At 42.7% G+C, this 18,021-nt stretch overlaps 1 protein-coding gene across 1 annotated transcript in view; it reads left to right on the forward strand.

The window, feature by feature from the left end:
- Positions 1-2,211: 2,211 nt before the first annotated feature.
- Positions 2,212-18,021, forward strand: part of LOC134205618 (protein FAN-like) — a 30,379-nt gene continuing 14,569 nt past the window's right edge. The window contains exons 1-6 of the mRNA XM_062681032.1: positions 2,212-2,393; positions 2,454-2,928; positions 3,372-3,557; positions 11,130-12,036; positions 12,103-12,529; positions 12,588-12,716. Of these exons, the coding sequence (XP_062537016.1) occupies positions 2,380-2,393; positions 2,454-2,928; positions 3,372-3,557; positions 11,130-12,036; positions 12,103-12,529; positions 12,588-12,716 (2,138 nt within the window). The 5' untranslated portion in view covers positions 2,212-2,379. The remainder of the gene's footprint in view (positions 2,394-2,453; positions 2,929-3,371; positions 3,558-11,129; positions 12,037-12,102; positions 12,530-12,587; positions 12,717-18,021) is intronic.

Here is an 18,021-nt window from a genome sequence, read left to right on the forward strand (position 1 = left end):
AATAAAAGATATTTTAGTTACTAGATAAAGATTGTCACTTTGGTTCACTTTGTTCTGCTGTCCGGAACATGTTGGGTATCAAGCTGTCAAATCGTATGGATTTTCCTTCTTTGACATTTAGCTCCCCTATCATCGCCGGCAAAAGATGTTCCGGACAGCGACGACAGCGACAAACTTTATCTTGTAACTAAAAAATCTTTTGATTTAATAGTTAGAGGCTTCAAAAAATATGGGTTCTTTGGGAAAGTTGACCTTAAATAAGCCAAAGAATCGACTGAAATAATGAAACGAAATACAATTTTTGACGGGAAGGGTCAACTGAATTTTTATTTATATGAAGAATCATATTATTCAAAACAACAATTTCAAAAAAGGTAACTTATTGATTGGATCATAAAAGTCTAAGCTGGATTCTGGCTTTAAAACGGAAAGCACTAGAAAGTTTGACAAATGGAAACATTTGTTTTTTCTCACCACCGTTTTTTTTTTTGCTTTTCTCGTATTCAAAGCAAACGATACGAACTTTTTAAGAAGAAGTATGTGTATGTGCATGTGTGCAAAAAAGTCTAACTTATTTTTCGAAATCTTATCCTGAACCGATTATTTAAACAGCGAATCGTGTCCCATTGTTTCACATTAAAAATCAACCCGAACTCACTATGGGCTCATAAGTTATGGCCAAAATACAAATTTTCATACTATGCCTGAAACTCGATTTGTGCAATTGCACAACCTCATCACATTTTCCGGGCACTTAACCTCATCCGATTTGTTTGCAACAAATTGCATCCGGCAACAATTATAACAAATGTGAATTTTCAATTCAATCTATCTTTATTTACGAGATCTTCAACCCTAGGCCGGTTCATCTGGTATAAATAAAAGTTAAAAATAAGTCTTATTCACCAATTGTTATTTTAGACTTTTCGTATATGTTTATCAACTATTTTGAACGAGTGAGAAAGGCATCATCACCGCTAGGTGGATTAATCAGGGTTTTTTAACTCAAACTTTATACAGTAGGGGAAGGTTCTAAGAGAAAAGAGTGGTGAGTGAAAGATGTTTTCCGCCACAAATTCCGAAAAAAAAGATTCACCTTCGACCCAAAAACGCTTGATTTCGTTTCATCAAACTTGCAACTGAAACTAAAAGTCACTATTTGGTCACTTTTTTCGTCAGCTCTGGTCACTAAAGTCACTATTTTTAGCGCCATCCGTCGCTACCAGCCCTGACCTTGGGATAATCCTAGGAAAGCCCGAATTGTGGGTCCGAAATTACCCTCGGGATGCCCATGGAGCTGTTTGGATTAGATGTTCCTGCATAAGGGAGCAGATGAAGGCAGTGATACTGGCTGGATCATCCGAAAGCGCCTTCCTGATACTGGCAGATATCCCATAAATATCCCTCGGCACTTAGAATTTGGGGCATCGGCATACGTAATGTTCCACATTGTTGGAAAGTTTGAGCTGGAAACTTAACTTAACTTTCCAACCACCACGCCGGATTGAAAGATGGCTGCTTAGGCTTCAGCCATTCCAATTTGGCATAATTTTCAAGTCCGGGAAAGAAAATGTTGCTAATCCATTAACGCATTTTTCCAATTAAAAAAAAAACAGTTATGACGCAGATAACACGGAATCGGTTTCCATTTGCGTATCTTCTTTTTATCTTCTTTTATATGAGAGGAACGACTGCAGACGACGAATCATTTGGGCTTATTCTACGAGTGGGGTGACGTGAGATTGCTCGAATGACGTGAGAAGAGTCGTATAGCCCCATTTGAATAACACGATCACCTCACGTGAGAATTGCTAAAATCGGCTCACCTCACGTCATTCGACTCGTAGAATAAGCCCAACTACATATCCAACTTTACGTTCCAAGATAATCTATTGATATTTTGTCCAAGTCGTCATGTTCGTCAACTTTCTTGGCAACAGGACTGCACAATTCATTCTATGCATAGAATGGAAGACTTCAATGCTCTGCGATAAATGGGAGATATTATGGTGATTCAGAAAAAGTGCTAAAGTATCACAGCTCGGAAAGCATACAATGCCTTAATCATGTACCTATATAGTACTATAAAGCAGTTCCCCACTTTACCCCAACTACCCCATTGGCTGCCACTATGGGCCAATCAATGTTCACTACGAAACAAACGTGTGTTGATAGATACAGTGTCAAGTCAATACCGTGCAGTGCCTCGTCTCATATGTCAGCGTATGTATAATAGTCTCGGGTATAATCTCACTCGAAGCATCTCCAGCCCGAAATCAAAACATTTAGACTGTGATTGATTACCTCTAGTTCGTTTAGTTTTTGCCTCATAGTTCGTTCAATGATAATACATAAATTTGACCAATCCTAATCCACACCATGGAGAAAGAAAAGTAAATTTGAAGGGTATATATTTGTGGCAAAGTAATCAATTTCATCGTTTTTTATGACAGGTTCTCATTACTGCTGCTAGAGCCTGGAGAAATTTATTTCGAGGATTTTTCAGTGGATTTGCTTCAATCAGACGAAAGAAATCATTCGACCGAATCTCCAGTGATATCATCATATGACTCGTCTTCAAATGCAAGTTCTCTCATCGGACGACTAAAAATGTGTTCAAAGTCGGTGGTGTTTCAGGCCAAGGATCATCCCCGACTTCCGTTGATTAAGATTGCGTACAAGGATTGCTTGCAGATTCGCCGATGGGACTCCGCCAGCGCCAGAACACTGGAATGCAATGTATTGGCCATTGAATGCTCCCAGTACACGGAGATGCTGAAAGACAATGTAGTCCAACCTTACAACTTTCGACAGCACAGACGCTTTTTTCTGTTCAATTTCCACTATGCCAAACTGGAGGACTACGTCCAGCAGCTATGTCAGCTCCACCGAGCGTCGACATTACCTGCCTATGAACAGAACAGCATGGTAGGTAAAGAGAAGGATTATTATCGCTTTAATGTGTTTGATTTCTAGTATATAGCAGCCTATTCAGACTACGAGCTCTATCACTTGATAAAGTGTATTTGATATGAAACGTAATATACATTATTCCCAGAGAAAACCAAACGTATGAAGTTACTCCATATCATATGATATAGGTTGCAAGTAGTCTGAATTGCTTATAAAGCTCGAGTGTAGAAGTGAATGCGATACGGCCAACTGGTGGATCCCTCTATATTATTAAATAATAAACCTATGTAGGGAATCGGCTGGTCTCCCCAGCAGACTGTTGTACATCGGTGCGTTCCTGTTAGTAGTTTCGATAAAATATCGCTATCATGGTTTGCTGTCTCTGGTTTTGCCGGGAATACCTGCTGTTAACCTATGAGTAATATTAATAATTTTAATATCCATCCTCATTTTTATAGATTGCAACCATCGTTTTCTCGCGACATAATCGGGTACGATTTAATCCCCTCTGGTTGGATAACCTGTACGAGAAGATAGCTGTGGAGTGTCAAGTAGATGAGATTAATCCCCTAGTGGTGAATCCCGGCCGGTTACTGCTAACAAACGTGTTTCTGTATTTTCAACCATACAATAACATTCAAACGGTATGTATGAGTCATTCTTTATTACAGTATAGGTGTGATTCAGGCGAATAAGGTGTTCGTTGTTTGATTTAAGGTACCCCGGGGAAAGTGGGACCTAAACATCGCTAATTCAGCAAAATTGTTAACGCATACGCCCAATATTTTTTTTACACGGTTGGTATTTCTTAATTTCTCGCTTAACCTGAACTTTCACAGCTTTTGAAATACCACCTGAATTTTCTTTGATTTTTTGTGAATTTTTTCGTGGGGGAACTCATAGTTTCATTGACGCTAAAGGTCATAATCGACTAAAACCCAACCGTGTAAAAAAATAACCGAGTGTACTTAGAAAACATGGTATTTCAGAACATTTGCCACGGATAGATCGTTCTATGCTTCCGTTGTTAAAGTGTAGACATGTTGGATAAATGGCTTCAATTACAAAATATCACCGAACACGCAATCAAGTCACCAGTCTTTTACAAATTTGATCGTGCGGACGAATATAGGACGGCATGTGCATGAACAGCAGCAAGCGTCGACTCTGGGTGTCAGCATTGTTGTGTGCGGTGTCAAACTGGATCTTCAGTTTGGCACATTGATATTCAATTTGAAATCTCAAAATATCATTTTATGCCGCATTGCAGGGATTTAACATTTTGAAGTCACATTTCTAAAAGATATGCATCTGTTTAATATATAATATAAAATAATCGTCATTTATCGGTGTAAATCAACAGCAATTAAAAATATTAATATCAGCCCCGGTAGATATTCATTTTTAAGATTATCTATCGGCTATTGTGGATCAGACGGCAAATTTGGTTTGGAAGTTTGACAGCGTGCTGCGAGATGTTCGTGTCTGCATCGCCGAGCGTCTGATCAAAGCAAAAACGAGTCAATGACGAAGGTGTCTACTGAGTGTCGAAGCAAGTGATTTTAAAACAATGATTTCCGTCCCTGAAGACAACAGCCAATTTACTATTTGAATTAGCTGTTGTTTGCTTTTCATTAGCTTAATTTTGTACCAAATGTTTTAGAACACAAAGGATATGCAAATCTTTATTCACTTTCCGAATGAATATTTCTCTGTTTTGAACACACATTATTTCATAAATCTGTACTTCAAAAGAAACGTTTTTATTCAGGCGATGTGCGGTGTTCAGGGAATCATTTTTTCTGGAATGCGCGTGCGAAACAAGCGACAAAAGAGAACCAACGACAAAGCTTTGTTTTTGTCGGAGATAATAATGACAAAGATCCGAAAAAAATTGTCAGCAACAAAAAAGAAGACAATCTTGTTGCTAACTTTTCAACCCGTTATTTTGCATTATTTCTAGAGCAAATTTCAGTTTTAAGCTGTCATAGTTCTGCTTTTATGGAAATATTCGAGAATCGAACAACGATTACAAAATTAGCATCGTATTCTCGGAAATATAAGAGCAGGCAAGGCAACTGATTCTTGTCATATTGTGTTCGGGTTCGGATAAAGGTTTGTCGCTAGGTGCGTTTGTCAGTAACAAACTCTGTTGATGACAAAGAGTATATTGTTAGGCGTTACCCGAAAATTGATTCCCTGGCGGTGTTGTAAATTTGTAAGAGAACGAAATTGTCAATTTATGTGTTAAGAAATTTATTTATCTGAAAATCTGTAAATCTGATTTTATTTCATTTATTTAGTCTACATCTAAACAGATAGCACTGAATCAACAATTTGACGCCACAATACACGGTCCGAGGCCGCATCTCTCCCATCTCTCCATCATCGAATACGCCCCACGCGAGTTTTGCACCTAGTCTACCCATCTCGCTCGCTGCGCTCCACGCCGTCTCGTACCTGCCGGATCGGAAGCGAACACCATCTTTGCAGGGTTGCTGTCCGGCATTCTTGCAACATGTCCTGCCATCGTACCCTTCCGGCTTTAGCTACCTTCTGGATACTGGGTTCGCCGTAGAGTTGGGCGAGCTCGTGGTTCATTCTTCGCCGCCACACACCGTCTTCTTGCACACTGCCAAAGATGCTCCTAAGCACCCGTCTGTCGAATACTCCGAGTGCTTGCAAGTCCTCCACGAACATTGTCCATGTCTCATGTCCGTAGAGGACAACCGGTCTTATTAGCTTATCTTGTACATGACACATTTGGTGCGGTGGCGAATCTCTTTTGACCGCAGTTTCTTCTGGAGCCCGTAGTAGGCCCGACTTCCACAGATGATGCGCCTTCGTATTTCACGATTAACATTGTTATCAGCCGTTAGCAAGGATCCGAGGTAGACGAATTCCTCGACCACCTCGAAGGTATCCCCGTCTATCGTAACACTGCTTACCATGCGGGCCTTGTCGCGCTCGGTTCCGCCCACAAGCCTGTACTTTGTCTTTGACGCATTCACCACCAGTCCAACTTTTGTTGCTTCACGTTTTAGGCGGGTGTACAGTTGTGCCACCTTTGCAAATGTTCGGTCGACAATGTTCATGTCATCCGCGAAACAAATAAATTGACTGGATCTGTTGAAAATAGTACCCCGGCTGTTGCACCCGGCTCTCCGTATGACACCTTCTAGCGCAATGTTGAACAACAGGCACGAAAGTCCATCACCTTGTCTTAGTCCCCGGCGAGATTCGAACGAACTGGAGTGTTCGCCCGAAATCTTCACACAGTTTTGCACACCATCCACCCAAAGACTGATTAAGACGTTCATGTCCCATACAAGAGCATACTTTTTTAGTGCTCATGAAGTACTAGAGAAGAATATTGAACAACCTCGTGATGATATCACCTTGATGCAAGTACAGATTTGAGTAACTGGTACTTCTCATGTGTTGCTACGGCGACTTTCTAACTGTTATGTAGATCAAAACATTGAAGAAAATGCTCAGAATCAATCATGAAACACAAATATATAAATATATAATATAAAAAACACAAATATATAAAAAGATGCTGAGTGCTGAAATGGTTACGCGAAAGGTGTTCTCAATTGACCATTGGTTGTGCTTCCAAGTAAACCCATTCTAGGTTGAGAAGTCGCATTCTAGCTCAATATTTTGGGGTGCAGGTGAACCGAACCGTGTAACGATAATAGTCTTCATTTTGGAAATGCAATGCTACTTATAGTCTGAACGATCGTCATTTGGGCATTGGCCACCGTATTTCCATTCTAATGCAACAAGAGCAGTGGCTTCGGATGTGACAATGAGGTTTTCGAGGCCGAACAGCAATGTCATGCAAAGTTTAAATTAATTTTCCTTAAGAAAATTATTTTCATCGAATTTCCAAATTTCCATTAATTTTTAAAGATTTCTAATTGAAAACTAGCAAGATTTAATGGAAATGTTCATGAATTATCTCACGTGGCAATAATTAGTATTCATATTAGTCTTTGATCGAATATAATTTGGACTCCATTCGATTGACCCAGTATGTACAAACATTTTGTCTTATCCCCATTATTCATACCTAAAAGCAAATAAAACATCTTGCATGAGATAGGTATCCAGCATTTCGTGCATGGTAATGGCTGCCGTTTATTGACACTTCGCTGCCTAGAAAAGTGTCAAAAACGGCAGCCATTACCGTGCGCGAAATGCTGGATATGTAAACTGCGAAAGAGATATTATATTTTTGTATTTTTTTTCCTATCATATTTAACTAGTTACAACGTAAACGAATACAACTCCTATTTATTTTTTCAAATGCACTACCGTGGATGAACTTGATTTGTATGCACTTACGGAAGTTTGATTGCATTGCTGCGCACAATCGCTCAAACACACCCAAATTTCCCAGCACCCATCGGTACTTTCTTCGATTGTAAGCGGTGAACGTTCTAGACGCCATGTGGGTGCGTTTGCTTAAGTGTCCAGTTATGGTTCTGAGCTTGGCATTATCAGCACCGTTCCAAGCCACCTGCAAGAAACCAGTAGTTAATTGGCCATATATTTTCGTCTGAAAACTGTACCTTAGCGTCCCTAGCGTCCAAAAAAAAGTGGCAGGACTATTTGTTTACATCTGTTCAGTGTTCACACAGATCATCAGCCTACTACATATTTTTAAGAGAAAATTTGCCAGGTTAAAAGAAAAGCAGATAAATAGTCAAGTGTCAAACTTGGGTACCGAGGGACAAAATGCAGTACTACACTCCAAATAATCTAAACGTTGTTTCCACCTGATTTTTCAGGTACATTTTACGTGCACACGTAGCTACAAATGCTTCAGAAAATTCAGGTGAAACTTACGTGTCCGGTGAATTCTATCCAAAACTCAGGTAGAACTTACCTGATTTTCACGTAGAATGATAATTCTATCAAAAAATCAGGTAAAAGTTACGTGAATTTCAGGTGGAAAAAATCTACGTACTTTTTCAGGTGGAAACAACGTGCAGATTTTTTTGGGTGTAGAAGTGGTCCCTAGAATGAGCTCTACAGTGACGTCTTAATTAGTCTTTGATCCACCGTTGCTTTGATCAGTCTGGTAAGCTTCCCAGGGAAGGTGTTCTCGTCCATAATTATCCATAGCTATTCACGGTATTCACGGCATTTTTGGAAGGATTTGCCGTACAGTAAAGATTTGGTCTGTTGTCGAGCGGCCGTCAACGAAGCCGGCTTGATAACTTCCCACGGACTCATTCACTAATGGTGACAGACGTCGGAAGATGATCTGGGATATCACTTTGTAGGCAGCATTAAGGATGGTGATCGCTCGAAAGTTCTCACACTCCAGCTTGTCGCCTTTCTTGTAGATGTGGCATATAATCCCTTCCTTCCGCTCCTCCGGTAGCTGTTTAGTTTCCCAGATTCTGACTATCAATTTGTGCAGGCAAGTGGCTAGCTTTTCCGGGCCCATCTGAATGAGCTCAGCTCCGACACCATCCTTATCAGCTGCTTTATTGGTCTTTAGCTGTTGGATGGCATCCTTAGCTTCCCTCAAGGTGGGGGCTGGTTGGCTTCCATCGTCCGCTGAACTGACGTAGTCATCTCCTCCACTGCCTTGAGTTTTACTGCCTGTACTCTCAGCGCCATTCAAATGTTCCTCGTAGTGCTGCTTCCACCTTTCGATCACCACACGTTCGTCCGTCAAGATGCTCCCATCCTTATCCCGGCACATTTCGGCTCGCGGCACGAAGCCTTTGCGGGATGCGTTAAGCTTCTGATAGAACTTGCGTGTTTCTTGAGAACGGCACAGCTGTTCCATCTCCTCGCACTCCGCTTCTACCAGGCGACGCTTCTTCTCCTGAAAAAGGCGGGTCTGCTGTCTCCGCTTCCGTTTATAACGTTCCACGTTCTGCCGGGTACCTTTCTGCTGGTACTGCCCGCGCTGCGTCCTTCTCCTCTACAATCTGTTTGTACCCTTCGTCGAACCAATCGTTCCGTCGACTTCGTCCCATATGCACGACGATGTTCTCCGCTGCATCGTTAATGGCTGCTTTGACTGTATTCCAGCAGTCCTCAAGAGGGGCCCCATCGAGCTCACCCTCTTCCGGCAACGCTGCCTCGAGATGCTGCGCGTATGCAGTGGCGACATCAGGTTGCTTAAGTCGCTCTAGGTCGTACCGTAGCGGTCGTCGGTACCGAACATTGTTGATGACCAGGGTTTGCAGAAATCGCTCTCAATAGATAACGAACAACGATAAAAGAGAGGCAAAAACTGTTCCGAATCATAACAAGCCATGATAACAAATTTATCAAAGTTGTATACAAGTGCAAAAAAAACAGAATCGGATAGGCAGCCCCCACAGAAAAATGGTGATTCTCGCTTTGTTTTCGCTCCTTCCGTGTTGGTTACTGCACAGCTGTGTAGAACAAGTTGAAATGCATCATCAGAGCCAGGGCTCCCCGTATTTGGAGCTTTCTAAAAAAAAAATTATCATGGGGTATAGCCTCCCGGATCAGTTCTCTATCATGACAGCTTGCGAAAAAAGTCTCTCGCGGTATGCTACATATCGTATATGTATACAGAGATGAGATGATAATTGAGAGACTTGTTTTTTTCTCTTTATGGCCCGTTTACATATTCGCTAGTTCTAGCGGACAATGCACTGTCCGACAATACTAGCGCGATATTAGCACAATGTAAACAGGAATTGTCCTCGCTAATGAGCGTTTACATTATGCTAATTTCGTGCTAGTATTGTCGGATAGTGCATTGTCCGCTAGAACTAGCTCATATGTAAACGGGCCATTAGGATTCAATCCCTGTTGATGACGGATAGTTTTGGGCGCAGTTTCACCATCACCAGATAGTGGTCAGAGTCGATGTTAGCGCCACGATATGTCCTGACGTCGATAATGTCGGAGAAGTGTCGTCCATCAATCAGAACGATTTGTGATTCTGTCTGCAGTGGTGATCTCCAGGTGTACCGATACGGAAGGCTGTGTTGGAAGTAAGTGCTGCGAATGGCCATATTTTTGCAGGCGGCGAAATCAATTAGTCATAAGCCGTTTTCGTTCGTCAGCCGGTGAGCGCTGAACTTCCCAATAGTCGATCTAAACTCCTCCTCTTGGCCAACCTGAGCGTTCAAATCTCCTATGATGATTTTGACGTCATGGCTTGGGCAGCTATCGTACTCACGTTCCAGCTACGCGTAGAATGCGTCCTTATCATCATCTGTGCTTCCGGAGTGTGGGCTATGGGCGTTGATTATGCTGAAGTTGAAGAACCGGCCTTTGATCCTCAACCTGTAAATTCTTTCATTGATCGGCCACCACCCGATCACGCGCCTTTACATATCGCCCATTACTATGAAAGCTGTTCCCAGCTCGTGTGTGTTGCCGCAGCTCTGGTAGATGGTATGATTACCTCTAAACGTTCGCACCATTGATCCCTTCCAACAAACCTCCTGCAGCGCTTCGATGCCGAATCCACGGTCTTTGAGCACATCGGCGAGTATGCGTGTGCTTCCGATGAAGTTGAGAGATTTGCAGTTTTACGAACCGAGTTTCCAATCGCTAGTCCCTTTTCGTCGCAGTGGTCATCGCCGATGGCTCTGGTCCGTACTCTCTTGTTGAATGTTCGTTGCTTATGTTTTTTAAAAAGGCTGGCTTGCGGTGCCTGACACCAAACCCCCTAAATTTCCGGAGGACCATTCCTCCTTATTCCCGGTGGACCCTGTCAGCATACGACCATAGTTCCCACCGGGGTTGGTTACCCGATCTTCCCTAAGGTTGCTCGTATCCCGGTCAGCACCACGGGGAGGTAGGGATAGGAGTTGCTGGGTAAGAGGCTAAGGACCGCGAGATGGGGTCTATTTTATTCCTTCAGGTACGCGAAGTACCAATGGTACGCTTTACCCAGCATTTGCCGTGCCGATTATTAATTATCCCTCCTATAAAGTCATAATCTCCACATTAAAATAAATACGATGCTCAAAAACTTACCCCTTGACCCATCTTGCCCCACCTTACCCTACACGTCAGCGAGTCAATATAATGTATGGAAATGAAAATATGTCGAATTTTATTTTAAAAACCACATTACAACACACACCTTAATTCAATGCCTCATGTATAAGGAAGTCCAGCGAACATGGGACAAATATGCATATCACAGCCGTATACAAGATAGGCTAAAATGTAAAACATGTTTATTCTGTTTCCAGTACCCAGTTCTGAAAATACGCCTTAAACTTATCAAAAGTTTCTTGAAGCGTCGATTTCTGTTGCGTCATGTAGGACTTGAAGTCAGGTGGAGCCAAAATGATCAGGAAAAGCTGCTCTACGTATCGTTTCGCAATCAAGCAGAACGAGACGACTTCTACAACAAGGTATCTAAACAAGAAGATTTCTCCGTGGACGAGCCAATTCCAGAGAGCATTACTCTCAAATGGCAGAATGGTCTTATATCCAACTACGAATACTTGCTCTATCTCAACAGTTTAGCCGACCGAACATATCAGGATCTGACACAATATCCGGTGTTTCCATGGGTGATATCCGACTACAGTTCGGACTGGTTGGACTTGAGTGATCCCAAGGTATACCGGGACCTGACGAAACCAGTCGGAGCGTTGAACGAAGAGAGATTGCAAAGACTGAAAGAACGCTGCGACGAAATGGGCGATCCCAAATTTTTATACGGTTCACACTATTCCGCTCCGGGCTTAGTTTTATTTTACCTAGTGAGAAAGTTTCCAAAGCTGATGTTGTGCTTACAAAACGGAAGGTTTGACCACCCAGATCGAATGTTCAACCGCGTCGAAGACGTGTTTAATAACTGTCTGAATAATATGGCCGACTTCAAGGAATTGATTCCGGAATTTTACGACACCGACACAAAAGGAGATTTTTTGCTAAACACAATGAAAATTAATTTCGGCCAAAGGTTCGACGGTACGTTGGTCAATCACGTGATCTTACCAAAGTGGGCCGATGGAAATCCAGAAAAGTTTGTAGGGTTGCTACGGGAGGCATTGGAGTCGGATTATGTCAGTAGTACACTGCATCACTGGATTGATCTAATATTCGGATACAAGCAACGTGGTGATGAGGCTCTGGAAGCAGATAACTGTAAGTGACCCAATGGATAATTAGAGTGTTATCGATTACTCATACATATATGCTTTTTTTCAACAGTATTTTACTATCTCTGCTACGAAGGTTCTGTAGACTTGGATCAAATCAAAGACCTAGCGGCACGACACGCACTAGAAGTTCAAATTTCCGAATTTGGACAAATTCCGAAACAATTGTTTCGAACACCTCACGTTTCCAAATTAATGGTCAATGCTCCTTTAGAAAGTTCTCGTACCTCATCCTTAAACAAAGAACTTCGTATCACTATGGATGCTCAATATTTCTCCCATAAAGATGAAATTACCTCAATGCTACTGGACGACTCAACGAAAAACATTTTTACAACGAGCAGAGACGGGACGTTCAAGTGTTACAGTTTGGTTGAAAAGAGGCAGATCCGAAGCGTTCAGATAAGCGATATGCCGCTTAGCGCAATTCGGCTGACCAATGGAAATTCGGTCATTTTGGGGTGTTGGGATAACAGCATGTGGGTAATAAACTGCTTAAATAATGATATTATTATTCAATATTATCTTTTATTTCAGAATAATCTACAACTTAGACTATGGAAAGATTAGTCAGGTCATTGCTGCCCATGACGATGCTGTCTCCTGTTTATCAAGCGTCGAAGGAAGCGAAATTTTAGTTTCCGGCAGCTGGGATTGCAGTGTCAAGTACGTATAGATGTAACTACCAGTAGTAGAATATTTCCAGAGATTTCATTACAAGAAAAGTTTTTTTAAATTTCATTTCCTTTCATTTTTATAATAACTACCTACGTATTTTTCTCGTATTTCTCGTATTTCGTATTTATCGTATACAAAGTATACGTAAAGGCTATATGATCACTCCAAAACCAAGCTTTTGATAGAAGGCTCGGAGACCCATAGTGTTATATACCAATCGACTCAGCTCGACGAATCGAGGTGATGTCTGTCTGTGTGTATGTATGTATGTATGTATGTGTGTGTGTATGTGTGTATGTGTACAAAATTTTGTAGACACACTTTTTGGAACTTAGCATTGGCCGAATTACTCGCAACAAGTTCCATTCGACTGAGAATCCTGTCCCATTGTTTGCTATTAAAAATTGGCCAGATTGGACTATGGGATCAGAAGTTATGGCCAAAATACTATTTTCTATGCGCAAAACACGCTAAAAAGCACACACTCATATTTTTCAGATTTTTTTTTGCACGAGAAAGGCACCAACACCGCTAGGTGGATTAATCAGGGTTTTTTTTTGTGTTTTTAGCTGTGCAACAGCCATTCTTTATTTGTGACTTTCAATACTTAACCTACTGAATGGTTGCAATACGAAAGAAATGAGTATGCGAAATTTTGTGTGTATAAATTCATCCTTTTTATTACATCATTCGGCAACACTGTATCGAACTAAAAAGAGAAATAAAGTTAGCGTAAAACACGACGGACGTAGTTTTCAATCTCTCGCATAATCCATCACATTCCAAGTCGCGTGTGAACCGTTTTGAGCTATCGTGGGACATTTTGGTCCGTTCTCCCGGATTTCGGAGGAATGATGATGGTTTTTTCGCGATCGAGCGGTTCGGGAACGTGATATGAAGCACCGTGTGCTGAGTTCGACCCGAGGCCAAAAAGTTAAAACGTGGTGCTGAGCGCAAGGCTACGCCACCAGTGGAAACGAGTGTCCGTGACACGTCGTAATTCTGTGCAAGGCTGAAAAGAAGGGTGCAGGAGGCCCAAGGCCAACTCACCATTAAAAGTGTGTGCCCCTGGCACGAAGAAAAAGTAACGCCATCTTGGCGTAGAAGCACGTGTGAGCACGGTGCGGAGACGCCATTTTGTTGGCAAGGAAAAAGTTCAAACAGTGTACAGTACTGGAAACTGAAAAACGAAAAGAAAAAGAAAACGCGAGTGCAATCCGTTTTTCCGTCGGTCTAAACTGAAAGAGTGTTTGAATGTCGAATTTGGAAACGCCGCGCGGTATCTTATCGGGAGTGACACGTCGGAATATTTTAGATGCTCTGACGGGGAGCAATAACAACAAACCGGTGCCATCGATTGCCGATCAGAAAACGGCAAAGAAGAAAAAAGCAGAAAAGCAAAACATGGAGAAGAATCTAGAGCTTTTAATTGATCGGCGGGACATGCTGATTGAGAAGCTGTTGCGAATGAACGATGCATTGCGGGCAGATGTCAACGTTCATTTACTCCATCTCTATTTGGAAACTTTGCGTCGGTGTGCTGCAGATTACGACAAAATATATTCGGATATTTGCGCCATGGTTCCCAGAGATGAACGTGACGAGCATCGAAAAGAGTACACTACCTTCGAGAACCTTCATAATCAACTGTACATTTGTCTCAATGTAAAGATCGATGCAACTGCTCCGACGTCTAGCCAAAACCAGGTTGCGCTACCGCAACAATCAGTGTATGTACAACAACAAGTGCCACAGTTGCATGCACCATTTCCAACTTTCGACGGAAACCCAGAAAACTGGTATAGCTTCAAGAGTCTTTTTACCAGTATTATGGGTAAGTACACGAACGAAACTCCGGCTATGAAGATCCTTCATCTGCGAAATTGCTTGACCGGTGAAGCAAAGAACAAAATTGACCAGGATGTTGTGAATAACAACGATTACAACATGGCCTGGAAAATACTCGAAGATGCATACGAAGACAAGAGATTAATCATGGACACGCATATCGATGCGATTCTCGACTTCCCAAAAATAGGGAAGGAAAACCGTGGTAAAGCAATCGCAAAGTTGGTGGAAGTTTGTGCCAAGCATACTGAAGCACTTAAGGGCCATGGTTACGCTGTAAATGGGTTAGCCGAGTTGATTATCGTCAATGTTCTATACAAAAAGATAGACAGGGAGACTCAAGAACATTGGGAACTGAAACTTGGTACCGGAAAGATGCCAAACTTCAAGGAGTTCATGGATTTTCTGAGGGAAACCGGCCGTGTCCTGCAGCGGACTAATCGTTCACAGCAACATGCAACACAGCAGTTAACCATAACAAGCAAAGCTCGCCAAGGTTTGAATCCGAAACTGCCAGCGACAATTTCGTCCAGATCATTCGTTCAGACCAGCAAGGAGAGTTGCCCATGTTGCAAAGAAGAGCACACCATATACAAATGCACTAAGTTCCATGAGCTCAGTGTAGGGGAGCGCAAATCTATCGTCACGAAAACAAATTTGTGCTTTAACTGCTTGAAATCCAAACATCGAGTTGCAGACTGCTCATCCGACCAAGGTTGCAAGATCAGAGGATGCGGTAGGAAGCACCACAGCTTGTTACATCCCAACGAAACACAAAAACCATCCATCGATTCGGAGAAATCACAGGCAACACTGATACATCAACCGGAATCGCAGGACAATAAACCCCAGATGGAAAGCGCAACCACGTTGTGCACCCAGAACAACAATAAGAAGCGACAAGTACTTCTGTCTACAGCGGAGGTTTTGGTATTAGGAAAAGGTGGCATCACTGTCAAGTCTCGAGCGCTATTAGATTCCGGATCTGATAGCAACATAATCACAGAAAAACTAGCATCCAAGCTGAACCTGCAACTGCAAAGGGTCGACCTTCCTATTTGCGGCCTCAATGATATCCAGACACGGGTTAAGTATATGGTTAGCACGAACATCGCTTCGCGCATTAATTCTTTCTCTTCATCTATTCTAGACTTCCTGGTCGTACCAAAAGTAACATCCAATTTACCAGTCACTGAAGTCGATTACCAATCCTGGCCGCTACCATCTAACATAAAGCTAGCTGATCCATCGTTCTATGCACCTGGCGAGATTGATTTAATCATCGGCAACGAAATATTCTTCGATCTGCTTAAGAAGGGTCGCCTGCGGTTGAGCAAAAACGCGGCTACGCTAACAGAGACAGAGCTAGGATGGGTCGTTGGAGGAACGGTACAGACCAGGAAGTCCAAAGAATGTCTGCGAGTTTGTCAATTGAACCACCAAGACGAGATGCTGAACAAAACACTAATACGATTCTGGGAAATCGAAAACGTTGGCGTAGAATCGAACTTGACAGTTGCTGAAGCGAAGGTGGAAGAACACTTCGAGAAGACACATACACGAGAAGCAAACGGGCGCTACACAGTTCGATTGCCGTTTAATAATCGTAAGGAGCAATTGGGTGAGTCATTCGAAATAGCCAACAAACGACTAGACAAGCTTTTAATATCGTTGGCCAAGAATCCGGCAAAACGCGAACAATACTTCGAGTTCATGGCTGAATATCTTTCACTCGGCCATATGGAGGAGATTCCAGAAGATAACCATTGTGGATATTACATTCCACATCACGCAGTGTTCAAGGCCACGAGTACCACAACAAAAATACGCGTGGTATTTGATGCATCGGCCAGCACTACATCTGGAGTTTCTCTTAACGACACTCTCTGCGTGGGACCGACAGTCCAAAGTGACCTTCAAACCGTTATTCTTCGATTCTGCACACATCCGGTGGTACTGACGGCAGACGTGCCGAAAATGTATCGCCAAGTTTGGCTTTGCAAGGATGACCGAAAGTTCCAAAAAATATTGTGGGTTGATGGAAATGGCGTTCGCAAGGTGTACGAACTCAAAACAGTAACGTACGGGGTGGCCAGTTCACCGCATCATGCAACTAGAGCGCTTGTCCAGTTGGCATCTGACGAAGGTAAGAAATTTCCATTGGCTGCACAAGTAATACGGTACGACAGTTACATTGATGATTTCCTAACTGGTGGAAAGTCAACAGAAGAAGTAGTGTTGGCGCAATAATCAATCGGCCGTAGCGCTGTTACGTTGTTATGGGAGCTACATAGCAACACAAGTAACTTGTTAGGAAAAATAATTTCCACGCTCATTCCTACATTGAACACCGTACTGTTAAGAACGTTTTGCTCAATAAACTTTTAATCCGTTAAATAAAACCTGACTTCATTCGGAGTTCCGACTCGTCTCTCAAGAGGTTATGGGCACCACCGCGAAAGACGTGACCTTCAACATCCCGTTATTACGAGGAAGTGGAGCAGATTTCCAAAACTGGAGCTATCGAGTGAAGGTGTACCTCGAAGCGAAAGGCGTTGCGGATGTTTTGACCGGAGTGGCTCCGGTAGCAGCAGAAGATAAAGCCAAGTTCGAGGAGAAAGACCGGATTGCAAAAGCGTTGCTGGTGGGGTGTCTATCGGACGAGTGTCTCGAAATCGTTCGAGAGAAGACGACCACTAAGGATATGTGGGCCAGCTTAGAGACGACATATGCAAAGAAATCCGTGGCAAGCCAAACAATCATTCGGAAGCAGTTGGCTCGTTTAAGGATGAAGGAAGGCGCCGATATGAGGACACATCTGTTGGAATTTGATGGACTGGTAAGAAGATTGAAGACCGCTGGTGCGACGTTGGCTGCAAGTGATCTGGTATCGCAACTATTCTTAACGTTGCCAGACTCTTTTGACCCTCTAGTCACGGCCTTGGAGAATGTAGCGGAAGAAGAATTAAACTTGGATCTCGTCAAGCAACGTCTGTTGGCCGAAGAAAGCAAACGATCCGATCGGCAAGGTGATTCGGTTGAAGACAAGTCAGCAGCTTTACCAGTGACTCGAAGAAGAAGTTCTCAAAATTCCTCGGAAAGTGCCATCGATGTGGTCGCCGGGGACATATGAAGAAAGATTGCCGTCAACGGGAAGCCAATTCAGCGAAGAAGAGTGCCGTGAGTTTCTTGGCTGATGCAAATGTTGCGGAGAAGAGGCCAGGACGCATCGTATTCAAGCTCGATTCCGGGTGCAGTGACCACTTGGTATGCGACAAGACCGTATTCACTAGTCTGAAAAATTTGTCAAATCCTGTGGAGATCAAGGTTGCCAAGGAAGGAGAAGCAATGATCGCTGGTCAAATTGGTGAAATTAACGCAATGAGCAACAAGGGCGTACCGTTCAACATCAAAAACGTGCTTTACGTCCCTGAATTACGTGAAA

This window comes from Armigeres subalbatus, chromosome 1, assembly GCF_024139115.2.
Source record: "Armigeres subalbatus isolate Guangzhou_Male chromosome 1, GZ_Asu_2, whole genome shotgun sequence".
Lineage (NCBI taxonomy): Eukaryota > Metazoa > Arthropoda > Insecta > Diptera > Culicidae > Armigeres > Armigeres subalbatus.